Genomic DNA, 27,780 nt, shown 5'->3' with positions numbered 1-27,780 from the left:
TCCTCCCTCCTTCAAATTCGCTCAGATATACCTTTTTCACCACTCTATTGTTATCCATTCTCTCCACATGACCGTACCATCTCAGAACACTCTCCAATTCTGATGTCCACAGACTTCCTCCCTCCACATCTTTCATGAATCACATTATTTTGTCTCCTATCCACTCTCTGTACTCCACATACATTCCTCAGCAGTCCCACTCTTGACTTTTCATTTTCATGCTACACCATAGTCTCACATCCACATGTTAAAGTTGGCATTAACACTCCTTCATGTAAGCCTTGTGCAGCTGTGACACTCAAGCCTCTGTTATACTTACTTATACTTATTGAATTTATTACACTTACTATGTGTACGATATCACTCTCACTTATTTATATAGTATTTATTATACTTACTATGTGTGTTATACTGTACAACCGCAACAGTGACATGGATCTCGCCAGGGTGAGCATCGGGAGAGGAGCTGATGGAGTAAAAGCGTGGACTCATCACTGGTAGCTGTGTCAGCAACAGCCCAGCATCTAGACTCACACTTCGGAACTCCTCCAACACTTCCTTGAGATGCGGGTATTTCAGGTGCTTCCATTCTTCATATTCGTGAGGGTCCTGTAAGTACAGTACAGTAAAGTATATGTGGGTGAAGAGACTTGTTGTTGTTGTGGTTCCAAGCTCATTTAGGAGTAACCCAAGTACAGATGTTGGAGTAAGTTCGTTTCCTTTTCCATGGACTAAGGTGTTTGTAACACTGCTCGATGGAGAGGTAACCCCTCCTCCTCCCTTCCTCATAGTCCCACACTCCCACCAAACCCCCCCCCACTTTTCTCTCCGACCCCATAACCCCATCCGGTACCCTCCATACTCTCGCTCACAGCCAGCTAGGGGTTTCTGTAGTTCAAGCACCTCTAATTACGTGTAGTTCGAACAACTAATAAAGGAAGAGTACAGTATATATTATAAACCATGTTAGGCAAAGGTGTACTACACCGTGTGTGTGTGTGAAAGAGAGAGAGAGAGAGAGAGAGAGAGAGAGTTAAAAGACAGGGAGCAACAGGCGGAAAGGGAGAGCGAGTGGAAACCTGAGGAATTAGAGGACAGTTACGGAGAAAATAAGAAGGGGAAAGGCATGGAGAGAACAACAAGAGCTAAGAAAAGAGACAGGGTGTGAGAAGAAGAGACAGTAAGAGGTGAAATGAGATACAAGCAGTGTGAAAGTGAAAGAGAAAAGGGAGATGTGAATAGAAAGGCCGGGAGACAGGGAAGTAGAGACAAAAGGGGAGACAGCTGAGAGAAAATGGGAAAGGAGCAAACACAGAAATAGGGATAACAAAAGGAGAAAGTGGGGAAGACAGCTGTGGAACAGAATACTGAGAACAATAATGAGAAAAATTAGAAAAGGTGGCAAGGTAACAGGAAGGAGGAAGAAAGTGTGTTATTCTGGCAAAGACACAGGCAAAGAACTAGGCAGGATAAGACGAAAGCATTGAGGCTGAGTAGAACGAATGTAACATTCATGTAAAAAGGGAGGGAGAGAAACAAAGTGGAGAAATACAAGAACTCAACACTCAAATAAACAATAAAATATCAGAACAACAAACACTAAACTGGAATAATTATCTCCAAACACTTGGCCACAAAAGAAACACAGTAAACTCTTCAAAACACTAAACAGCATCACACTCTCCAACAGCAACACTATACAATCACATACTGCCATCACAACAAAAGACACCATACCTTCAAACAAACAACATGCAAACACTCTCATCAATCACTTTTCACGTCAGCCATCTAAACCCCCATCGTGACAACCGACGTATCATCCGACGTAAGGAACAGTTCCCCACAGACCCAAACTACGCACCTTTCACTTACAACTGGACGAAGCATATCATTAGCAACCTTAAGCACTCCTTTGCCTGTGGACCTGACAACATAACCAACATTCACCTTAAACATCTTGGACCACAAGGCATACAAGCACTCACCAACATCAAACTACAGCTACTCACACAACATAATACCCAAAATCTGAAGCATGGCATTATCATCACTATCCCTAAACCCAACAAAGACCCCACGTTACCTTCCTCACACCGCACCATCGCGCTCCTCTGCACCCCCTCTAAAGTCACTGAACGACTGGTACTACGACTAGTTACACCTCACAGCTCTTCTTATAGACCTTACACAGAGAGTTTTTGATGGGATGAATTCAGCTAGGCCACCAGACATAACACTCTTAGTCACACTAGACATCGGCAAAACTTTTGATGCCATCCTCCGCCACAACCTCACAATCAAAATACTCAATACAAATATGCACAATAACACAAAAAGATGGTTGGCAAACTACTTAGCAGGCAGATGTGCACATGTAACATTTGCCGGTCAGTCTTTGAACATCAGAAACTTCACAAACGATATCCCCCAAGGATCTGTTTTGTCCCCTACACTCTTTAACCTCTACATGCACGACATACCCACATCCCACACCCACAGATACACACAGCTTCCAATGCAGATGATATAACACATGTACACACCAAAATGCAAACACAGCTGCACACATCCTCCAACCTTACCTCAACACACTACACGAATGGTTCACCACAAACAGGCTCAAAATGGCCCCAGCCAAATCTACAGTGACCCTTCTCACAAACTGGACAGTAGAGCATTGTCACATTCCACACCTCACCATAAACAACACTCCCCTACCACACACACACACACACACACACAATATCCTTGGTGTAACATACAATACATAAATGTCATTTAAACAACACATCACAAACATTAAAAATAAAATAACACCAAGACTCAATGCCTTGAGGTCACTTGCCCAAACAACATTTGGAAACAACAAAGAAACCACCTCCACAGTATACAAACAATATATACGTTCAGTGATGAATTATGCAAGCCCTGCTTGGGCTCCAAACCTCACTACAACACTCTGCAGACCATACAGAACAAGGCCCTAAAAATAATCACAGGCTGCACAGCTACTACACCCACAGACCACCTACATCAAGAAACCAAAGTCCTCAAAGTCAAGGATCACCTAGACATGAGAGGCACCCAAATTCTTGCTGCAGCCTCCACAAAACCACAACATCCACTACAATACATGGCAGCACATCCACACACACCAAGGAACATCAAAACAACACCCAGCACACGATATCATACACAAATACTGCCATCTCTCCCCCCTCAGGCAAGCTTTCAGAAGCGTATCCGTACTCAAATCACTCGCCGTTCCATTCAGTCACTTAAAGACAACACGCAGCTGCATGCACGGCCTCCTGATATCCACCCTTCTGAAGCCTATCTCCCTTGTGAGGACAGGGTCTACCTGGCCAGGCTGAGATGTGGGCATCATCCAGCCCTCTTAAGTTACCAGAAGAGGCTGAATGACTCCATCGCAGATGCATGTCCAGGATGTAACACAGCACCCCATACTATTAAGCACATTATGGAAGACTGCAATGCACACAATCACCTACGCCAACAACACAACATACACTCCTCGAGAGCTCTGTGGGAAAGGCTGGTCTCGGTCAAGGTCTTCCTTAAGGGGTTGGGGCTGCTCGGCCAAATTGCCTAAGGAACAGCTACTACTACTATTACTTCAGCTTTTGATGTGGTATCAAAGTTACCTATTCAGTACAGTATAATTTATTCACATTACTTATTCCCTCTTTGTATTATGGTATAGCAAGTCTTCATTATAAGATACAATTTCTGACAAACTTTTTGCCATTATTATTATTATGATTTTTAAAAATTTGTTTTACTTCACTTCATTTCTAAAGGTTCCAACATGTGTTGGCCTTGGTCATCTAATGGTATTCCATGCTACTTAATCTCTGGCAGCCCCCCCTGTTTGGTCCTGTATCCCTGAAGCTGCATCCTATGACCTCGTCCCAGGTATTTTTTTGGTCTGCCCTTTGCAAAACTACCCTCAAAGTTCATACATACTTTCGGCACCCAGCTGTTTTTTTTTCAGCCTCTCATCATGCTCAGAGCATTTCTATCTACTCCTCCTCATCACATCACTAGTACATTCAAGTCTCATCCTTCCTCTCAACTCTTCAATCGTAATCCAGCCCCCCAGACCTCGGATTCAAGGACAATATACTCATTCATCTCATCATTATCATCTCTGCATATCTGAGCCTACAAATATCCTCTTCCATTACTCCCCAGGTCTCACAACCATACAGCATTACACTCTTAACAATTGCCAGATTCAAAGATCCCTTAGCACAGAGGGTGAGCCCTCTCAGTGTTAGGAGAGGCAACAGCTCCTTGAACTTCCTCAGCTGTTCCATAGAATAGCCACAGTGCTAGCTCCAGCCCCACCTCCAGCATATAACAGGTCCCTCAAATAACAAATTTTCTCCACACACTCAAGAGACTCTCCAGCAAAATCAATCCTTCATGCCTCTCATTCTGCATGCACTCCATGACGCACCATACTCATGAAATCAGCATGATTTTACGCCCATGTCTAATGCCACTTCTTTGTGGCAAATTGCACATGGCCACACTTGCTCTGTTTTAATCGTACCACCACTAGCCCTAGATATTATCATTTTTGTATTATTCACATTTACTCTCAAACCCTGGTATCCCATTCCATCACTCTCCTTCCTAAATCTATCTTCTGCCTCCTTCTCATTCTCCACAATCAACAACAAATCAACATTTCCAATGGGAGCCAAGTTCTGAAGTCGCATGAGAGAGCTTGAAGCACCATGATCAGCAAGAATAGGTCCAAATTTAACCTTGATGCATGCCAGCATTCATGGAAAACTCATAACTTCAACCTCCTATGCTTTCACCTGGCTGCAAGTACCCTTATACACTGCCATAACTACTAAGCATTCCTTGATTCCAAACTTTCTCATTGCCCACTTCACCATTGCCCTAGGAGTTCTGTCAAAGGCCCTTTTCAAATCAACAAAACTAAGTACAGCACGCTCTTTTTTCCTATGTATTTTTCTTGAAGCTGTCTGACAACGAATATTTCATCAGTAGTCCCTGTGCCTAGCATAAACCCAAAGTATCTTACCAATATTCACTCTTTCCCTTATCATACCTTCCATGACTCTCCATTACTTTCATTATCTGGTCCACAAATATTCTATGCCTCTATAATATTCACTTTTCAGGGCATCACCCTTATACACATTTACACTCACAATCTTCACCCACACATCTGGAACAACAAATTCATATACTGTACACAATGAAATTTATCAAATCAGTAACTTAACCCACTCCTATATTTAATAAGGCCTTCACCATTTCAGCAAGAAACCCACACACATATCCACCAGCTTCCCCAACTGCATCCTGCTGATTGCCATGCTCACAGTAACACATCAAAGACCAAGGGCCAAACATTGGATATGCTGACTCCAAACCTTCACTCTTCCAGTACAACTACTCTTTCAGTAAATGGTTATAATGTTGTCTCCAAGCATCTTTAATATCCTCACGGTCCACCACTGCCTTTCCTTCATCCTTCTTGACAAACTGCACAACTATGATATCCCTGCTTTCTCTCATAATCTGTTTTACCACCTTAAATACCGCATTCATCCTTTTGGATTTTGCCCTTTATACAGTATACCCTTTCTGGTCACGGCAATATGTTAGGCAGCCAAGTCTTCCTCTTTGTTACCATCCCTTTTCCGTTTCCAGAAAAGTCTTCTTTTCCTTAACTGCAGCTTCTAAGCCCTCATCCCACCACCATGTTAACCTATGTCTTGGTGGGCCCCATGTCCATCAACACATGGAATCAGTAGCTCTCAAGAGACTGCTGCGGAGGGCGCTTTACTGCTTATTAACATTTCTGTCTAAAGCCCCCTGTAAATTAAAGAATTGCCTATTTAAGCTTCACTGCTACCTACTGTATGAAGTTCATTTGTCAGTTTCCCCCAATTTATAGCAGCAACCCATAATCTATTGTGCTATTTACAAACCCATTCCATGCTTATAAAAAATACTGTACAGTAGTTCTTTCATTTTAATTTGATAGAGATCTTTTTGAAACTTATTCTCTACAGCTCAGTGGCAGAATAAGATAGTACTACAGCTGTGGATCCTTTCCATAGCACTTCTTCATGACTTGGGTTATGCTCTTGTAACAGTTCAGCATTCAAGATGGAGAGATGTCAATTTGGGGCCTAGCTGAGGGGGAAAAGAGTATACTGTATCAGTACTACTCCACCTGCCCACCTACCGTAGCAAGCTGGTCAAGGCGGGTACGGTGATCGTTGTCATGAGCATATTCTGCAAGCAGGTGGAGGAAGTTTGATGTAGGTGGTGTGGTGATGTCCAAGTAGCGGGTCAGGAGATCTCGCAAGCTGGCAGTCGGCAGCCGTTCATGAGGCTCCCATGTCTGACTTATGCCTGGTGGATAACAGTCACATTTGAGCAGCTAAGTTTTCTACAAGCAGCTACTGGTGTATACTAGATACAGTACACTAACCCTCCGTGTACAGCATAGTAAGACTGCAAAAACATTTTCTATTTTAGTTCTTGTATAGTACATAGCACTACTGGACAAGGGAAAATTAATTTTTGTGGGTAAATGGCAGAGAGGCAGAAGTGCTTAAATGATGTTGGACAGAGCTAGGCTGATGCCTTAAACACATTGTGTTATGCACCAAACTGCCATGTGGTTAATCAGCTGCATTTAACCCTCTGAGATTTTCAGCCCTCCGCCGATTGTGTCTGTGCCAGATTCAGCCTGGTGCACATAGAGTGCACCATTGTGCAGCGATATTTGTACTTAATTGGCCACTGTACACTAACTTTTTATGATAAACTAATGAATGTGGTACCATTTTAAAGCTGAATAGTTGCTCTTTATCGTAGTATGGTTGAAAAAGGTAAATACGGTAATTAAAAGGCCAATAGGACGAGTAGAATTTAGCCGAAAAGGAAAAATCGCACACCCTTCCGTAGAAAAATATTTGTAAAAGGAAAAAAAAGTATCAGAGTTACATGAAATCTGATTGCACCATGTCAGTCTACAGTAAATTACCTTTCCATTGATATACAGGTTATGACAATTTACTTTAGTTTTCACAGAGAAAAGCGAAAGCTCTTGCTGTCACACAGGCAAATATCCATGCTGGTAATACTGATATTACTCATGATAAAAGCAAATTTATTATGCATATCTGTCTGATGTACTTGTCAGTGTAAAACTAAATAGTTGGAAAAGGATAAACAGGATAGTGTATGTAGAACAAGCCCAGATAGGATATGGAAAACATGCAAAAAACAAATGTTGTTTTATATAACTCGAATTCAAGTAATCAGAATCTCAGTGGTTGGATTTACGATGACTCGAAATTGCGTCCTCAGAATCTCAAAGGGTTAACATACATTGTGTACCAATCCTTTTTCAGTAAAGTATATGAGGGTGTTTTTCAGTTGGCTCATTAGAGCTAAAATTTGGTAAAATGAGGTTTATTATAAAGAGGGTTTACTGTAGATGAAAGTTTATAATTGGAGGAGAAAGCAGAGGTTTATTATAAAAAGGGTTTACTGTATATGAAAGTTTATACCTGGAAGAGAAAGCAGAAAAGGACACAGCATGATGTAGTTAGGTTGATGAAGAAAAATGCACTTAGATGACATGGACATGTGAAATAAATGCAAAAAGATACTGATGAGAGGGTAGTAGAAAGTGAAGTAATTGTAAGGTTGCAAGGGGAAGACATCCAGCCAAATGGGAGAAGTGAGTTAAGTAACCTACAGCAAGGAGATCTGATAAAGGAAGTTTGCATTAAAAGGAGGAGTGATGTGTAACGACAGAGCAGCCTGGAGATTCTTCTGTCATATGGCTTCCCTTATCTCCAATGATTCCATTCTTTATTCTTACTGCCACCAGGTGATTATATTAAAAGTATTGTGGGCCAGTAGGTAATGGGTAGTGAGTAGGTTAATGTATGTCACATCTAACTCTTGCCATTCATAATGGCTCTCCTGGACTGATTAAAATTGTCTGGAGATAGCATGAATAAATAAATATAAGATGTCACCAGAGTCATAAGACACAGTAAATTGCAAATCAAATTGTTACTTTCTGGCTATCTCACCATTCAGGGTGTGAACTTCCTTCAGTAACAGGACTTGTATGGGCTGGTCAGGGTCTGGGCAATTGGTGAGGCGAGAAATAACAGCATCAACCAGTTCCTTGCGGTTGGCTGGCATGATGGCCACGTGGTCACCGGGGCTGTAGTGGAGTTCATTGATGCCCCCAGTACTCAACACCACCTGCTGGGTCATCCGGCTGAAAGATGGGGGTAAAAAAAAATGAAGACACAAACAGAATATGTACATTCTCCCTTCAGTTCTAAACTACAGGCAGACATCAAGTTTTGAGCAATATCTTTACATCCAGAAATTTTGCATAGTAATATCTTAGTTACCAAGATTCCACAGTATGTCTCCTACACAGAGGTCCATCCAGTTGAACATAAACAAACACAGTGCTGCAACATTGCCTGGATCCCTATCTATGGATTCACTATCCCATACTTCCTCATCACTGCTCAGAAAGTTGGTCCTGAATCCCTTCTACTCCTTCCCAACAATCTCCCTCTGCACAGAGATTCTCTTGCTACCCAAAACCATATGAGTTGGGCCTATATGTAATTCAAGTTCCTCTCTTATTTTGCTCACACATCTAATTTTCTGACACTATAACTTTAGGTACCAGTAGTTCAGGGATACTGAGTAGGAGATGGCATTGGTAATGAATGGTGAAGGATGGAATATTTCAAATTTGCTGTATGCTGATGATGTAGTACTACTTGCAAATACCAGACAAGAACTTGGTAGATTAGTGCATAGTTTTGCTGATATCTGTGAGTGTCGTGCCTTGAGAGTAAATGTAGAAAAGAGTAAAGTGATGGTTACTGAGAGATAAGGTTACTCGCAGTGTGATGTTACAGTGAATGGAAAGAGACTGGAATTAGTGAGAGATTTCAAATACCTGGGTACAGTGAGAGAAAAACGAGGAAAATGTGCAAAAGAAGTAGAAATTAGAGTGACACAAGGAAGGAAAGTAGCTGGTGCTATGAAGGACTTGATAAAAAAAAACAGAGTTTTAACTGTTGCAGCTGCATGATGCTTACATGAAGGAGTGTTAGTGCCAACTTTAACATATAGATGTGAGACTATGATGTGGCATGAAAATGAAAAGTCAAGAGCGAGGGCAGTGGAGATGGGAGTGCTAAGAAATGTATTTAGAGTACAGAGAGTGGATAGGATATCAAATAATTCGATTTGTGAAAGATGTGGAGTGAGGAAGTCTGTGGACACCAGAATTGAAGAGAGTGTACTGAGATAGTATGGTCATGTGGAGAGAATGGATAACAATAGTGTGGTGAAAAAGGTATATCTGAGCATATTTGAAAGAGGGAGGTGGTGAGGTAGGCCAAGGAGAAGGTAAAGGGATCTGGTGGATGAGTGTGTGAGGAAGAGAGCTATGGCAGTTGGTGAGGCTAGGGGACTGACAAGAGATTGATCTGGCTGAATGAATGTTGTGAGACGTGCATGATCAGAGATTTGGAACCCCTTTTCAACATGACAGAGTCGAGACTGATTCTATTGGATACATTTATGTGAAGCTACAGAATGTGGTGAAAGATTCTGGAGTATCAGATAGAGCCAAGATTCTGGGAGCTTGAATGATGAGTGAATGGAAGCGTGGCCCATTGGATTGGGCAAACTTGGGCTGTCTGGACGTTGCAACTCCTCACCCCACCCTAGGGTGTGAAAGGAGGTCTGGATGATGATGATGAGTAGGAGGCAGGTGGATGCTGGTAGCGTGCAAGTCAGATATATGGGAAGATCAGCCAGAACAGTCACTAGGAAAGATTGTAGATATAAGCTGTTCTGGCAGGGAAGCATAGATGGATATGGTGGTCTGGGTTTGCTGGATGAGGAAAAAAATGGGTGGAATGTGTCATGAATGCAATGAGTTAATGAAAGGATTATAGCAGTGAAAATATTGTTTGGTACACTCATAATTTCATGTATATTAGTATATGGTCCACAGGCTGTCTTTGATGGTGTAGAAAAAGATAGATTCAAGAATGACTTGGCATGTATGATAAGTGGTATGGGGGGATGATGAGAATGTAGTTGTGGGAGGGGACTTAAACTGTTGTGTGGGTGATGCAGCTCAAGGATAGAAGGGGTACACAGGGAATGCACATATGGTACATGTACCAAGAATGTGGAAGGGAAAAGGATACTCAAATTAGGGGAGGCAATGAACATGACTGTGAGCAACATGTAAATATGAATAAGAAAGAGTGGGTTGATTACATATGAGTCTGGAGGAAATAGTAGCCACACTGACTATTTCCTGGTCAGGATGGCTGATAGGAGGTAAGTGAGGGATGTTAAAGTTACAAGGAGCAAAGAGTGTGTGCTGTAATACAAATGACTAATATATGGCTTGGTGCTAAAGAAGCAGGTGGTGAAGAAGAGACTTGACACCTAGGAGGAAATATGAATGATGAAAAACCAATCAGTATGGTATGCCTTCTACAGTGTGATGAGTACAGTTGTAACTTAACAGGGAGATGTTGACAGAAGTGTTAAAAAACAATACAGAGCTCTCATGAACAGTCTCCTGAGAGTTGCTGATTCAGTGTGTGGATAGACAGGAGGCCCACCACGACATAAGGTAACATGGTGGCAGGATGCGGGTGTGGAAGCCACAGTTAAGGAGAAAAGAACACTTCTCTGGGAACTGAAAAGGGGTGGTAACATAGAGTACTTGGCTGCCAAGCATAGGGCTAGAAAGGAGGTATACATGGCAAAATCTGAGTGTCAGAGATGTTTATCGGATAACCTAAATAGTGTTGACGGAAAGAATATGATATTTAAGATGGCAAATCAGAAGAAGAGGGAAAACAGGGATATTTAATGAGCAGTGTGTGAAGATGATGATGGAAAGGCAGTCACAGACAGTGAGGATGTCAAAGATGCATGGAGAATGGAGAAAGCATTATAACTGACTGCTGAATGAGGAGTTTGACTGGAACAGGGAAAGTTTGGTGTCAGTGGATCCAGTGTTTGGCCCTTGGAAGGGAAAGTTTGGAGTCAGTGGATCCAGTGTTTGGCCTTTGGACTTTCATGCTGCTACTGTGTGCAGGGCAATAAGCAGGATGTAGCTGGGGAAGACGGCAGGTGTGTTTGGGTCGACTGCTGAAATGCTGAAGGCCTCTGGAGATACAGGAGTGGGTTTGGTTATCGAGTTGATAAATACAATATACTGTATGTTGTCCCAGATGACCGGCTGAAAGATGTATTCGTAAATGTGTTCAAGAGGAAGGGCGATGTCCTGGAAAGAGGAAATAATAGAGATAAAATTTTTGAACCAGATAATAACAGTGACAAAGGGAGTTCTACATGGTATTATTAGGGAAAAAGTAAATAATGATGAGATGCAGTTTGGGTTTATGCCAGGAAATGGGACCACTGATGCCATATTCACTGTCTGACTTCATGAAAAATATACAGGAAAGAATAGGTAGCTGTACATTGTTTTTGTTGATTTAGAGGAAGCTTTTGACAGAATCCCTAGGGAGGTGGAGAAGTGGGCAATGAGAAAGCCTGGAATTGAGGAGTGGCAGGTTTGAGTAGTTATGGCCATGTATGTGGGTACTCACACCCAGGTGAGAGTGAATGGAGGTTTGAGTGATGAGTTTTCCATGAACACTGGTGTGCATCAGAGGTCAGTCTTGAGCCCCTTATTGTTTGTTATGGTGTTTGAAGCTCTCTCATGTGACTTTAGAAATGGGCTCCCATAGGAGATGTTGTATGCCAATGACTTGGGGTTGATTGCAGAGAATGTAAGGAGGGTGGAGGAAAGATTAATGAAGTGGAGAGGCAGAATGGGGAACAGGGGTTTGAGAGTAAATGTCGATAAAACAAAAGTGATGATATCAAGGGCTGGTGGTGGCACTGTCAAAGCAAAAGGAGAGTGGACATGTGTGATTTGCCACAAAGGTGAGGTACTTAACTCCATTTTGTGCAGTATTTGCAATAAGTGGGTGCATAAGAGATGTAGTGATATTAAAGGTAGACTTCGAGATGATGTTGATTTTGTGTGTTCTTTGCATTTGGTATGTGTTAGGAATGTAGTGTTGTATAGTAATGAGACCTAGGCACTAATGGAAGAGGACAACCGTAGGCTCAAAAGTACAGAATTGATAATGATTAGATAGATCTGTGGTGCATCCTTGAATGCAAAGCCTGGAGAGGCTAGATTTAAGACTGATGAGTTGAGAGGAAGGATGGGACCAGAATGTATTGGTGGTGTGATAAGGAGGGGTAGATTTAGGGCATGTGGAGAGGAAGGATGATGACAATTGGGTGCAGGAAGTGAGAAGTGTGAACGCTGGGGGTAGGGCTGTGAGAGGCAGATCGAAAAAGATGTGGGATGAGGTCATGGAGTATGATCTCAGGGATAAGGGACTGAATAGGGAGGCGGGCAAAGATCGGGCAGCATGGAGAGTTGTCACTGGGTGACCAAGGACAATGCATGCAAGCATGCTGGAGCCTTTATAAATGATACAAATGAATGAGTTAATCAAACATGGTCAGTCATTCCACAAGCCTTATATACTGTAGTTACAGTATTCAGGGGGTATCCTTCCTTACATCTTCCAGTAACACAGTCACAGTTGATTTCCTACCAGAGCAACACAATTAGTAGATCCATTTGTAGTGACAGTTCTTCAGCTTCACTCCAAATTCTGCAACACCTGTGACACTGCTTTTCTAAGCAATAAATACCTTCCATACAGGGTTCATTTATATTTGCATCAGTGTGTAGAGTATTAAGATGACAATATGTTACAGCAAAATTGCCTATTTCAGAATGTTTTATTACTACCTGTACAGCTGACCTGCCAGTTTCACCAAATTTACAATATCAGTTGTATGGAAAAAGTTAATATTTTGGAGCACACCTCTAACACATAGTACACTGTAACAAGGACTTACTACATACTGATTCCAAGTCTTATTTCACTGCCTCAAAATCAGTCATCCTGCACACTCATTCACATCACGCAATGCACCTGGATTGCCTGTTTGCTCTAATGGTTCCTCTCTTTAACTCACTGAAGCTGGGGATGTTTTAATTTTATTTTTGCCAGCTCCTGATGATTTTACTTAGCACAGGATGGATTTCTCAATCAGGGAGAGTCAGATATAGTCTTAATAAACCCTTTCAATATGAAACCTTTCCTACATTGAACAAAATCATCTGGTAGCAGCAAGAGTAAACTAAAAGAATATTGCCTGGATTAACGATTAATGTTCCTGCCCGTCTCAGAGGTAGAGGATTAACCCCTAGGTGCCGGTCCAAGTCATATGATGTGTTGGTACAGGCCTACGGTCCACATCATATGACGTCTTAATTTTTCGCGGGCATGTTTGAACTTAGTAGCATGCCATATGGACTCAGAGTATTGTCCCGGCATGGCTGGTGAGCAGGGTAACACTGGCTGGCCAGGGAAGGGGATGGGGGCGTGGGTGGGGGAGGGGTGGGAGGGCAGCCCAGCAGTGAGGAGGGCTGTGGTGGAGGGTGGTGGGTGGCCACATAGGGAGAGTGTGGCCTTGGAACCAGGTGATGCTGGTTCAGGGTAGGGGTAGGGGTAGGGGTCGGGAGGGGTGGGGTGGGGTGGGGTGGTGGGGAGGGCTACTAGGGGTCCCTGAGGGGTGTGGGGGACAGTGTATGGTGGTTGAGTACACTTGTGCTGACCACAGCCAGCCTTTAGGGAGTATCATACTGTCAAGAATTACTAAAAACAGTGAAATAATGTGTAAATATTAGTGAATACCTAAACAAACATAAATTTGTTGGAAAATAAGTATCATGGAAACCATAAAATAAGCCAATCTTTATTAGTTACTTTCTTGTGTTTTTTTGCTATTTTAGTTGTAATATTATGTTCATACGGCATTGTGAATTAGTGAGAAAAACAAAGACACACTCAACACTTATTTTGGCACGAGGTAATCATCCCTCTTCCCTCCACCAATACCGCCAACACACCACCGTGACCATGAACATGCTCAGCCCAGCCGCCACACACCGGCTTCAGTAACAGCTGTTTTGGTACTGTAAGTTGTAACCAACCGCAATCATGGCCGAAAATGTAAACACTGAGGGACTTGAATTTCCAGGATTTGATAGAAATACTAATGTCATGGATCTGGTTAAAACATTGATTATGAGGATTAGTGAAGTTGAAAAGAAAGTGGAGAATCTACTGTTAAAAGATGTGTCTGAGAATACGGAGATTACTATACAGAGTCTGATCCAGTCTAATGAGAAGCCAAATGAAGAGATAAGAAATTTGAAGCATGAAAATATTGAATTGAGGAGAGAACTAGAAGAGAGTACTAATAAAACAGAGAAGGTGAGCAGAATATTGGAAGAGCATAAGGCAAAGTGGGCACACGTAGAAGAAGAACAGAAAGAAGTGGTCAGCTTAAGAGAAATCATCCAGGAAGAACGAGAAATGAACAAGATAAAATTGGAAGAAAATGTAGTGAAAATACTGAAGAAAAAAAAGAAAATAGTGAGAGAAACTGTAGAAAGGAACAGATGCATGGTAATATTTGGAAACAGGGAGGAGGAAGAGAAGGTTAGATCCATGAGACTCGAGAAAGACAAACCTGGTAAGAGGGATATTAGGCAAGACTGATCCCGAAGGAGACAAGTGGGTAAAAGAAATTGAAGAAGTAAGGAGAATAGGGCCTTATAAGAAAGGGGAAACAAGACCAATGAGAGTCAAGTTGTCAGAAGAAAGTGTAGTAGATGATATACTTAAAGTGACTTGGAAATTAAGCAAAGAGGCAGGGATGGAAAATATTATAATAAGAAAAGATTTGAATGAAGAAGAAAGAAAAGTTTTAAAATAACTGAAGGAAGAAGTAAAGGAAAAAAATGATAAGAGGACAGAGGAAGAATGTAATACTGTACTTTTTTTTGGAGAGTAATGGATATGAAAGTAAGGAAGTGGTATTTAAGGAAATAGAAGCGAAGGAAACTAAGGGGGATGGCTGTGAAAGATCAGAAGTTGAGGAAGTGGTACTGATGGAGAGTAGGAGAGAAGAGGGTATAAAAAACATCAAAAATAATTGAAGGTGATATATACTAATGTTGATGGTTTAATTCTTGAGAGAACATGAACCTGATGTCATATGCTATGTAGAGACCAAGTTACGAGAAGATATTGATGTTCATTTGGGAGATGGTAAATACAAACTGTGGAGAAAAGACAGAAAAGAAAAAACGGGAGGAGGAGTGATGATAGCAGTGAAGAACAACATAAATGTAGATACTGTGGAAATGGGAGAAGGCAGGGCTGAAGTGATATATATGAAATTAGAAACTGGAGAGAATGTTAAGAGAGATATGGCGGTAGTGTATGTTTCCCCTAAGACGAAAGCATGGAATGATGATGAATACGAAACCCACGCGTTGGGGGTGAGCTTGCTGTATTCAAAACTAAAGACCTAATGATTTGAGATTTGTTCCCAAATATGAGAAAGTTTTCCATATAACTAGTAATGCAAAGTGGGGGAAACTGGCAAATTACCTTTCTGGTTAGTAGTAAAGGTTTCTTGAGTAAGTTTTCAGTAATAATTGCAGATTTAATGGCAAACTTGGGAATATAAAAGAAATAACATGTATCAAAGACTTTCTGTACTAAGAGCAATAAATAAAGAAAACAGGGGGTATTCATATGCTGGCAGCAATGAAGAAAAAAAAATTATACAGAAACAGAAAAGATGTACAAGAAATGGACATGACATAATATTACACAGTGCAGCACACAAGTGACAAATGAGAGTACATACCTAGCTTTTTCCCCATGCAGATTTCTTGAAGCCAGTACCTGACATGAACGCACTCGTTTGCTGTGGGTGCGGGACAAACCTATGGGGCAAGAACATTCAAAAGTTAGCCTTAACATATGAGCAAACATAATGAGCAACATATAAATGGGTAGATATATAGACAGACAGACAGGTAAGACAGATAATTAAATCAACAGATGGACAGACATGCTACAGTATTTGTTGGACAAGGCTAGTATTGGCTAGCATTCAGGATTTTTGTTTTCATTACAGTGACTCTCCTTTCACTATAGGAGTCTGATCCTCAATTGTTGCTGTAGATGTGTTCTCAGGAAATGCTACTTCAAGCAATAATTTCATAATGAGAAAAAGTATACAACAGCAAAAACCACATCTAATCTGAAGAGCACACAAGAATGCATTGTATCTTATAATTAGAAGGTACACATGCATGAGTACAGACTATATTATCTTTCAATATGATCCTTCATTTCATATTATAAATGCTTAACAATGGGCAATTAGTATGCCATGTGAAGTGTTCCTAATACTGTATATGTAGATGTTCGATTGGATGAACCCCCCTCAAAAAAAAAAGTTATACTGGTGGAGCCAAGATTCTGGGGATTTAACTAATGTGTGAATAACTGTTTTTCTCATATCACTGGGCATGCTGTTAATACTTCTCCCACTTTTGAACATTTTCTTTCTTTGTTCTGGATCCTACCTCATCTGTCTTTAAGTGGGAAAAATGGTCATGATGATGATGATGAGGAGGACTGACAGACTGACTGACTGATTGATTGATTGATTGAGTGAGTGGGTGAGTGAGTGAGTGAGTGAGTGACTGAGTGACTGACTGACTGACTGACTGATTGACAGACTGTTTGATTTACTGATTGAGTGATTAACTAACTAATGATGATGATGATGATGATGACAATGACTGATAGACTGACTGACTGATTGATTGAGTGAGTGAGTGAGTGAGTGAGTGAGTGAGTAAATGAGTGATTGACTGACTGACTGGCTGTTTGATTGCTTGATTGATTGACTGATTTACTGATTGACCGATGATGATGAAGATGATAATGATGATAATGATTCATGATGTTGATGGTGATGACAACTGATAATGATAATGATGATGATGATGATGATGATGATGATGACAGTGATAATGATGATGGTGAAATCAGTGGATTCACATCCACCAGACTGGACTGGAACAAGATGTGAAAAAGTAAGGGAGGCTGATACCAGATTTTTTTTGCAGGTTTAGTATCTGACTTCCATTAGCTACTTTTACATATGCCCCTCCTCACAATTCTGTTTTATTTTTCACTTTTCTTCCCTCCTCATCCCCTTCCACCTCATTTCCCTTCACTTCCCTTCTCTTCTCCGAACTTCCCATTTCTCTGATTTACTTCATTACCTTCCTCTTCACTACTATCATGGACCAGAGAATGATAACTAAAAGCACATTAAGAGAGAGACTGCCCAGGTGCTTGAGGATGCAAAGTGGTCATATGAGGATTTACTGAGACCAAATGATGAGGTGGGAGTGCAAGAGATGGGAGTATGGATTGGGTACACAGGTACAACACCAATTTTACGGCAGCTTTGGGCTAGCCAGACACCGGTAATCCATTTTGCCGCACTAACTGAGGCCACATTATGTCACATGTAATAATTCAACAGGGATCAACAGATGTCGGTTATAATAATTAAACAATACACCTCTGACCTACTATCCTTAAGTGTATTCACATTCATGTTCTAATTTAAGTTCTTTATGGAAAAACTGAACCTTGTTCGTTATCAAGGTACCTGACATGCTTACTTCATCCAGCACTGTCAAATCCATTCTATCATCACTTGATCAGGCTAAGTACTTTTACCATCTTTTTTCATTATCATCATCATCATCTGGACCTCCTCTTCCACTCTAGGGCAGGGTGAGGAGTAGCAATGTTCAGACAGCCCAAATTTGCCCAGTCCAATGGGTCATACTTCCATTCACTCATTATTCAAGCCCCCGGAATCCTGGCTCTATCGGATAATAATCTATCTATTGCCAGACGCCTCAATCCCGTTTGGGGTGGCCACAAACAAATCACCTCCACGTCGCCTTGTCCCCCACCATTTCACTGCCCTGCTCCCAACTCACACCCCCCTCTCTCACGTACCTCTCCACCCCATCCTCGGCCTCCCCCCTCCCTCTCCCCCCCTCCACCTCACTCACATACACTCTCCTCATCAGTCTTTCACCCTCCATCCCCTCCACATGGCCAAACCACCTCAGTGTATTCCTCCTAACGCTTCCAATCACATCCACATCCACACCACAATGCTCCTTAATATCCTCATTTGTCAGCCTGTCTCTCCATGTGACTCTACAGGCACCTCTTAAATAACTCATTTCCACTGCTCTCACTCTTGACTTGTGCCCTTCCAACAACGTCCAAGCTTCACTTCCAAACGTTAGAGTTGGTATCAATACTGTCATGTAGTAACTTTTTCACTTCCATGCTCACTTCCCTGTTTCTTATCACTGCTTTCAAAGAACCAGCAACCTTTCTCCCCTGCTGTACCCTTTCAAGCACTTCACCCTCCAAACCTCCATCCTTACTCATCACACTACCCAAGTACTTAAACGTACTCACATTTTCCAATTCCTCACCATCCAACCTCGCTGTACATTCATCGACTTTACCTCTTTCAAAGACCATCACTTTACTCTTCCCTACATTCACCTTTAGATCCCAGCAAGTTTTTCTGACAACTTAGGGAATAGCCAAAAGTCACAGGGTGCCATCCTGACCTGGCACCCTGTGACTTTTGGCTATTCCCTAAGTTGTCAGAAAAACTTGCTGGGATCCATTTTTGAAGGGAACAGGACCTTGCCAGGAGGATAAATTCAGAACTGAAGAGTATACCTGTTTCTAAGTACTCGGAGTGCTTTGTTAAGTAGATGACATGGCTCCAGAAGTGTGTAAACCTTAGAGGAGAGTATGTTGAAGGAGTGTGAACTTCAATAAATGTGTATCTCAATTAATTTTGCTCTTATTACCCTGTTGCCAAAACTTTTTGAACGCCCCTCATACAAGCTACATCATATATACATGAAAGTGGCAATAATTAAACCCTATAATCATCCGTCATAGTACCACTCTCCAGGTCATAGCATTATGAAAAAAGATAGGCTTTCAGCTGTCTCTTAAAGGATTCAACAGTAGATAGTCATCTTATGAACAATGGCAATCTGTTATATAATCTAGGGGCTCTAAACACAAAAGAACGATCAGAGAAAGATGACTGACAAATGGTTCCTGGTGCATCAAGACGCAAGGAATCATCTTCACTGCAAAACATCACACCTGGGCGTGACAATGCGAGTTTTAACAATTCAGCAAGATACTTCGGTTCACGAAACTTAAGAACCTTGAATGTAATAAGACACAGTTTAAATTCAATTCTAGCCTTTACTGGTAACCAATGCAACTCAATCAGAAATGGGGTAGTTGAGGTTCTCGGGGGGAGACCAAAGATAAGCCATGCTGCCCTGTTCAACACAGACTGAACTTTTGTTCGTATATTATTTGGAAGACCAACCCACAGTGAATTACAATAATCAACGCAAGACAAGACCACTGCATGGACCAATTTTAAGAGGCACTGTCTATTCAGGAATTTTCTCACAAAGTACAGATTTCTGATATGCAAGTTACACCCTCTGACAACCTGATTAATATGTTCTTCGTAATTTAACTTTGAATTAAAATAAACACCCAGATTTTGAAGAGAACTGACTGGATGAAGCTGTGACACGCCAATGTTCAGAGCCAGGGAACTGTCAGCGTCATCACCCCTTCTGTTTCCTTTGATGATGATGATCTCAGTTTTACCATCATTCAGCTTAAGTTTTCTCTTAGCCATCCAAATCTTAATATCAGACATTAGAGATTCAAACTTTGTCTCAGTATCGTTAATATCTGACATCTTAACACAGAGCTGGGTGTCATCAGCATAAAAATGATAGGACACATCATGAGCATCAAGTAGAGACGACAAACTACTTGTTAGATAGTACAGTAAATAGAATTAGATCCAAAACTGATCCTTGAGGGACTCCAAATAGAAGGGAAGCAGAATCAGAGCTAGCATAATCAACAACCACTCTCTGAGATCTGTCTGACAGATATGACTTAAGGAGCACAAGGGCACTATCATGTGTGCCATAAAAATACAGATCATCCAACAACAGTGTATGATCTACTGTATCAAAAGCTGCAGACGGATCCAACAGAACTGGGAGAGAGGACATCCCACTACAAGTGTTTGCCACCAAGTCACTATGAATCCTTGTTAGTACAGTTTCAGTTGAATGGTATTTTCTGTACGCTGATTGAACAACAGGAACAACTCTGTTGCGTTCCAGTAGTGGTACGAATTGATTGAGTATGGCCCGCTCAATAATCTTGGATAAAAAAGACAGGTTAGAGATGGGACGATAATTTGTCATGCTCTCGACATCAAGGCCAGGTTTCTTAATTAGGGACCTAAGCAAAGCACGTTTCTCAGACTCCACAAAATTATTTTCTAAGAACCATCTATTTATTATGTTGCAGATAAATTCTGCAGTGTGCTCATACACATCAGGCAGTTGTGACATGTTACAGGGATTGAGTGAGCAAAATGTTTTATTAAGTTCTCTGATGTAACATTTGACTTTGTTTACATTTATTTATTGTTTATTTGTTTTATTTTTTATTATTTTTTTTTAAGAGGTGTAATTTATGAATGGATATGGAAAAAAGTGGCCAAATATAAGAGATGAGAAATGAGAATGAGAATGTTAATGTGGTAATGGCTTGCCTTAAGGCAACTGGCTTCCACATGCAAACAACTTCTAAACACAATAATGCTTTATGGACTCCACACTCATTTATAAAGTGTCTCAGTAGATACCGGTGATGGAAATAACCTTTTGACTTAATTTCGGTAGCAATTAAGAGTAAACTGAAGTGGTGGTACAGTATTTAAGGGTGAACATAACTAAAGGAACGTGATATTTGATGACGTGTCCTATTTGCATGAACAGAAACTGATGGTTAGGAAAAGTTAATTGTGAAAGTTTTGTATCCAGATTAAAAAAGGCGCCGAACCATCCATTGCCGGAAAATTGGTGTTATATCTGTATGTGTGAAAGTAGGTGAGAATGAGAGGTAAAGGAGGGTGTATACATGCTGTATGCAGAAGATGAAAGAAGAATATAAGAGAGTATGAATCAGTTGGTTCATGGATTGTGTGGGTAGGATTGAAAGTAGGAATACAAGTGTGGGCAATTGTGTTTGCGTATGCACCGAAAGAAGACTGTGCAAGCAGGGTAAAAGGAGTTCTGGGCAAATGTAGAAACATGCAAGGAAAAGTTTGAGAGGAGTGACAAAGTGTTTTGGATCGAAAACATGAATGGAAGAGGTGGGAATGGGAAGGTGGATGGAGTAGTTCATAAGCTGGGTGTGCCTGCAGAAGTAGATGAGAATGGTAATGCTCTAATGGACATTTGTGTGAGGAGATGACTGGTGATAGCCAATACCCTCTTTAGGCACAAAATGATCCATAGGTATACATGGAGAGTGATGAGAAGGGTGGGTGGTGAGCCGAAAGAACAGAAGGCAATGAATGATTATGTGAGTGTGGATAAGAGAATGAGAAGATATGTGCTGGATTTGAGAGCACACAGAGACAGGGATGTGGACTCTCTGACCACCATCTAGTGGTGATGAGGCAAGGTACAAAAGTACTGGATGAACAGGAGAGAAGGGCAGGAGGAAGCAGTCCACACCAAAAGGATAGAAAAGCTGCAGGAAGACGGAAAAAAAGGCAGAATGTAAGAGAGAACTATAGTTTGTGGATAGGAAGCAGGAGCATGGAAGTTGAGAGATGAAGTTGAGAGTTATATATTGAGAAGAGGAGAGATGTGAAACGAATAGTATGAGAGTGTAAGAAGAGACTGGATGAGAAGTTTGGAAGGTATCTGAGAGTAGAGTGAAGGAAATGTAAGAATATGATCAGGAAGGAGGTTAAGAGAGTAAGACAGGGTGATAAAGAGGGTAATAGGGGAATGAAAGATAAAAATAGCAGACTGCTGGTGAAGAAGGGATAAGAAGTGAGCAGATGGAGAGAACACTTTATGGAATTCTTAAACACAGAGAATGGAAGTAATATAAGTATAAGTGGAAAATGGCTGGGAGAAAGATTAAGATGAGAAAGGAGGAAGCAATCAGTAGGATGGAAGCAGTGGAAGCAATGAAAAAAATCAAAATGAGGGCAGCTGAAGAACTGATGGAGTGTGTGGTGAAATGCTGAAGGGCAGGATAGTAGTAGACGAAATTTGGAAGATGTGCAGATTGGCCTGGGGGAATGAGTCCCAAAGGATTGGGAGTCAGGTATAATTATTGCCCTGTACAAAGGAAAAGGATAAAAAGAAGTGTGTGGTAATCATAGGGGGACTGTTTTCTCAGTGTAGTAGGAAAAATAATTGGCAAGATACTTATTGACAGAGTTGGGGAAATAACTGAGGAATTAGTTGAAGAAAATGGAGGTTTCAGGAAGAGAAGAGGTTGTGTAGATCTGATATTCATCCTAAGGTCTTTAGAGGGAAAGAAGTTTTACAATGCCTTCATGGATCTGGAGAAAGCATATGACTGAGTAGATAGACAAGGAATGTGGAAAATATTAAATGCATATGGAGTACATGGTGATCTCAGTAAATTTTTCTATCTGAATGTTGGATTGAAACAGGGATATGTCATGCCTCCATAGTTGTTCAATATGTATATGGGTGGAGTTATTAAAGAGATACAAGGTAAGGCAGTGGATGATGGAGTGGTCCTAATGAGAAAGGGCTGCATTTTGAAACTTCCTGTTCTGTTGTTTGCAGATGATACTGTATTCCTAAGTGAAGATGAAGGAGAACTGCAAGGCTTGGTGAATGAGTTTGGAAGAATATGTAAGAAACAGAATCTAAAGGTGAATGTAGGGCAGAGTGAAGTTGTGGTCTTCGAAAGAAATGAAGTCACCGAATGTACAGTGAGGCTGGATGGTGAGGAAATGGAAAATGTGAGTGCATTAAGTGCTTAAGTATGGTAGTTTAGAGGATGAAGTGCTTGAAAGGGTACAACAGGGAAGAAAGGTTGCAACTTCACTGAAAGCAGTGATAAGAAACAGAGATGCGAGCATGGAAATTAAAAAAAAAAATAAAATAAAGGGTGTTACATGATCGTACTGTGATACCCACTCTAATGTACAGTATATATAAGCAAAGTTTGGACCTTGATGGAAGGATACAAGTCAAGGATGAGAGCAGTAGAAATGTGTTACCTGAGAGGAGCATGTGGAGTTACACAGAGAGACAGACTAGCAAATGAGGAAGTGAAACAGCATTGTGGTGTAGAAGTAGATGTGATAGAAAGTATTATGAGAAATACACCGATGTGGTTTGGCTATGTGGAGAGGATGGAGAGTGAGACACTAACGAATGAGAAGTGTGTATGTGAGTGAGGTGCACAGGGGGTAGAGGGATGGGGAGACTGAGGATGAGATGGAGGGCTGGATTAGAGAGGTATATGAGAAAGGGGGTATAAGTTGTGGGAAGGGCAGCAAAATGGCAGGGGACAGGGAGACATGGAGGCAATTTGTTTGTGGCCACCCCTTCCAGGATTAGGATGTCAGGCTATAGATGGATAGAAAGATAGACATAAGTAGGTTGGAGCTAAGCCTAAGATACACAACAGCAGGAAAGAAAAAAGGCAGCAACTTATACTGTATGCTTTGTTCAGTATTTCATGAATTATCAAAATGGACTAATTAAATATACAGTTCTTAAAAATTCAAATTACAGGTATAATTCATTTAAAAATTGCATACTGTATAGAGCACTATCATGATTATTTCAAGCTAACGATGCTATGTTACTGACCAAGTGCAATATCATCAGTTTTTGCTGCTGGGAAGAGCTTGATTTTCTCTGCAGTTGCTGATCCTTCAGTCTTCAGGGCTGCAGTTGCTTCCCTCATTGCTACATCATCATCAAGGCAGAATGTCTCACACCCAACCTGACCAAACATCATAATTATACTACATGTACAAATATTACTGCTTACTTCACATATACGGCACAACCCTCACAAGAAAATATACTTGTTCCTTACATAGTTTCATCTACACCAGCCAAAATAATAATCAAGATAAAAAAAAACAGTTAGGTATTCAGTCCTAATGGGCTCCCTCCAGTTGTTCTGAAGAAGGTGTTTTCCTGGTACCTACCATATGGCAAAAGTTTTTGATACTTTAGAATACATCCTTGACTTGCAATGGGAACTACCTAATTTACTGTAAATTTTCTTATGACGACATAAACCAGGTTCCTTCAAGTAATACCAAACTGGCATTCTTGAAAAAGTTGTCTCCTCTCCCACTGTAGAAAAAACGTGAAAATAAAATGTTACCAGGGAAGTCATTATCTGGCCAAACCAAAATCATCACTGAACAAACCCCCAATACTTGACACACAGAACTTATGATCACTGGAACTGTCTGCCTTTATGTGTTGTGGATGCTAATTCAGTGGATCAGATGAAGAGGAAGCTACTGGTGCTATTGTTTTTGATGCTGTTCAACCAAAGGAATTCTGGCTGAGCAGGCCCATCAACCACAGGCAAGCAACTGCCCCTGCAGGGCCATCCTGTCCTGTGAACTGATGTTCCCTTGTGGCTGTCAGCACCTTGCCATGGCAAACCGTGGAAGTTTGGTTCCCGGCTGGATGCTGCATTTGTGTCTCCCCACCCAACTATAGTCGCAGGGTACAACTCTGAGATTGTCATTATCGAACTCTGGCAACCTACCATTCAAAAGTGCATCTGATTTCGTATCATATTATACACGAATCATATTATTATGCAAGAATATATTATACACGAGTATTATTATACATGAACGTTATACACGAATCACATGCATCTCATATTATGCATGAAATCAGAAGTACTTTTGAATGGCAGGTTGCCAGGCCACGATAATAACAACCTCAGAGTCGTGCACCGCGACTATAGTAGGGGTACCACAGTAGGCTCCAAAATAACCCCGTGATCTGATTACTGTATATGGTTACATATCCAGGAATGTACAGTACATCCCCACAATACGTGAATTCCAAGAACAGTACATGATCCCCCTTGTACGTGAGGACCATTTTTTTTTTTTTTAGTGTATTTTTTATTAGTACGTGAACTGAACTCCTTGTAAGCAAGACGGGCAGCGAAGAGTGGCCCAAATCTGGGGTTACCCTGAGTACGCGACATTGCCCCCCCAAGAAGCAATAATGGGTAAAGGTGAGCAGTCATATTCTTGTTGGTTTAGTTAAGCAATATCCTTGTTGATTTCTAGTTAAGCCATAATCTTGTTGGTTTACTTTATCTTAGGTAATATGTCTTAGATAGTTTCCCTGTATAGTACAATACTTAGGTCTGAAAGGCGTCTCAAGGGTTGCCCATGAAGGGGGGTGCCGCCCATATGTAATTTTTCCCATAAGTTTATGTATTCACAGTACGCAAATTCCTAGTATGCGATGTGCTCTGCTGCCCATATAGGTGCATACTAGGGGGATGTACTGTAAATAGTTTCCTAGCTTACAGGAACCCATTAGACTTGTCACTCAGTTTAGTGCCACACTAAGTGGAGGAAAAAAAAGTGACAGAAAGGAAAGGAAGTAGGAGGCAAGGAAGGCAGACACAGACACAGAATTATACAGGTGAAGGAAGAAGCAGGCAGCACTATATCATGCATGTGCATTATCGTTCCCACCACATACCACTGTGACGAGGAAGTAAGATAAGCATATGCTGATGAGAGGAGGCATGAAATAATATTTTGCAAATAACTTAATACTAACCTATGAAATTTATTGGTAATTTATAATGGTGAGTGATGTCCCTGCCCATCATGATACAATGTCTGTCCTACCTAGGTGAAGGTCCCTAACCTCTTTCAGTCCAGTTAATAGAGAAGTGTAGTGAATTGTTCAGTTGATATGATTAGTAACCAAAGACTCATTCTAGGATTCATCAAATTTTCTGCAACCAAGACTTAGTATTCAAGTTGTGGGAGTGGCCTAGTTCTGTTGGACAAAAACAAACCAACAATACTAACACTGAAGACATCAGCAGCCCACTGATTGAAGGCCTGCTCCTGTCCAGCCAGCTCATCTCCACAGGTAAGGCTCAAGAGACGCTCCCCTCCCAATTCAGCAAGCAAATTGTCTACATACTTCCCGAAGGCACAGAAGTTAGGGTATGCACTTGACCCCAGGGCAAACACAGCAAATCTGAGGGTAGAGGGTGTCTGTGATGGTTGTGTATGTGAGTGGTTTAACCTATTCAATACAGTGAAGTCTTTTTACAACTTATTTTTGCAATCTCAAACAAATTCATTCGGCCTAGGAAAGACCTCTCATAATAAATGGGTTAATGGAAGCTATATCTAATCCATCCAACTGGAAAAGTCTCTCCTTATCTGAATAATATCATCTAAGGATAACAAGAATAAAGTGAAAACTACGTCCCTGGAATGAAGTGGTCAAGTAGAAGACTGTAAAATGAAGAATGGCCCAGGATAATACACTATTTACATCAGATATGCAATAAACAGTATTATGCTATCATTTAGTATAGGGCTGATATGCAAATGTACATAGTAATATCTAATTTTGCTTGTCCTTGAAGAGCCTTTATACATAAAACGAAAACACACAAAAAAAGTTTATGAGGATATTCTTTCTCTCATGGTTCCCATGGTCATCTGTTTTCACCTCTATATTAATTAAACTAAACAGTCATAATACAATCAATCCTCACTTAAAGTCTGGGACAAGTGCAAGCCAAATGATGCTTCAAGTAAACTTGAGTGAGACATGCTTCTGACTCATGATGAGGGGCTAAAGATCCCCCTACCCTCCCCCCAAAATTATTACAGTACTGTATTATTATATCTGATTTCAAAATAACAATGAATTGCAAACAATTTTAAGTGAGGAATTGTCATTATTTTACCAGGAAATTAATAACGAAACAACTTTAAGTCAAGTAACTTTAAATAAGGACTAATGGAATACCTGAGGCATAGTATCCTTCTGGAACACCACTAGAGGTACACCAATATTCCTGTTCCTGGTAACCCAAACCTGTGACTCCACAAGGGACTTACAAATTTCTTGGCTGCAGCATTGGCCAAATTATGGGCTGCACCATGTTTTGGGTTAAATTTAAGAAGTTTCCTCAAAACACTAATTTTAATGCTGGAGATGGATACTTTAATGTGATGACATCAATATACATGGGTAGCTCTGCTACTAGGCTATATGAATGTACCCCTTCTTGTTTCTTATCCTCTAAAAAATGAGGATTATGAACCGCAAGAAAAGGGCAACTTCAGCCTGCAGTGCACTGCTTTCATTTTCTGATAAACCTGAGGCCACAACAACAAACTGTATTATACAGCATCCAAAATTTTTAGTCGTGAATCAGAAGCAAATGTTGGTTCTATGGTAACAGTCACACAAAGGGTAATACTGTACTTATGAGCCCTGGGACTCATCTAATTTTTCAAGTTGTCATTTCAAGGTCTCTTTGCAGCAACACACTGGGGTGGTGAGATGAGATGCCTGTGACTGAGGCAGAGTATGTTTACATAATTTAGTACTATAGAAAAAAGTGTCCAAATTTATACCAAAACAGTATAACTACTGCAGTGGTCAACAGTATTACAACTAAGATATTCCTCATATGC

At 41.0% G+C, this 27,780-nt stretch overlaps 1 protein-coding gene across 1 annotated transcript in view; it reads right to left on the bottom strand.

Moving 5' to 3' along the window:
• Nos (Nitric oxide synthase) overlaps positions 1 to 27,780 on the bottom strand; it is a 224,753-nt gene that overhangs the window by 26,935 nt on the left and 170,038 nt on the right. The window contains exons 16-22 of the mRNA XM_080275461.1: positions 26,137 to 26,320; positions 24,139 to 24,144; positions 23,918 to 24,053; positions 15,934 to 16,012; positions 8,133 to 8,326; positions 6,263 to 6,432; positions 399 to 609 (exon numbers count right to left, since the gene is read on the bottom strand). Coding sequence (XP_080131587.1) covers positions 399 to 609; positions 6,263 to 6,432; positions 8,133 to 8,326; positions 15,934 to 16,012; positions 23,918 to 24,053; positions 24,139 to 24,144; positions 26,137 to 26,320 — 980 coding nt within the window. The remainder of the gene's footprint in view (positions 1 to 398; positions 610 to 6,262; positions 6,433 to 8,132; positions 8,327 to 15,933; positions 16,013 to 23,917; positions 24,054 to 24,138; positions 24,145 to 26,136; positions 26,321 to 27,780) is intronic.

This window comes from Coenobita brevimanus, chromosome 61, assembly GCF_032717465.1.
Source record: "Coenobita brevimanus isolate Jiangsu-jjx chromosome 61, ASM3271746v2, whole genome shotgun sequence".
Taxonomy (NCBI): Eukaryota; Metazoa; Arthropoda; class Malacostraca; order Decapoda; family Coenobitidae; genus Coenobita; species Coenobita brevimanus.
Note: the sequence above shows the minus strand (reverse complement) of the source record. Positions and strands in the feature narration are given on the sequence as shown.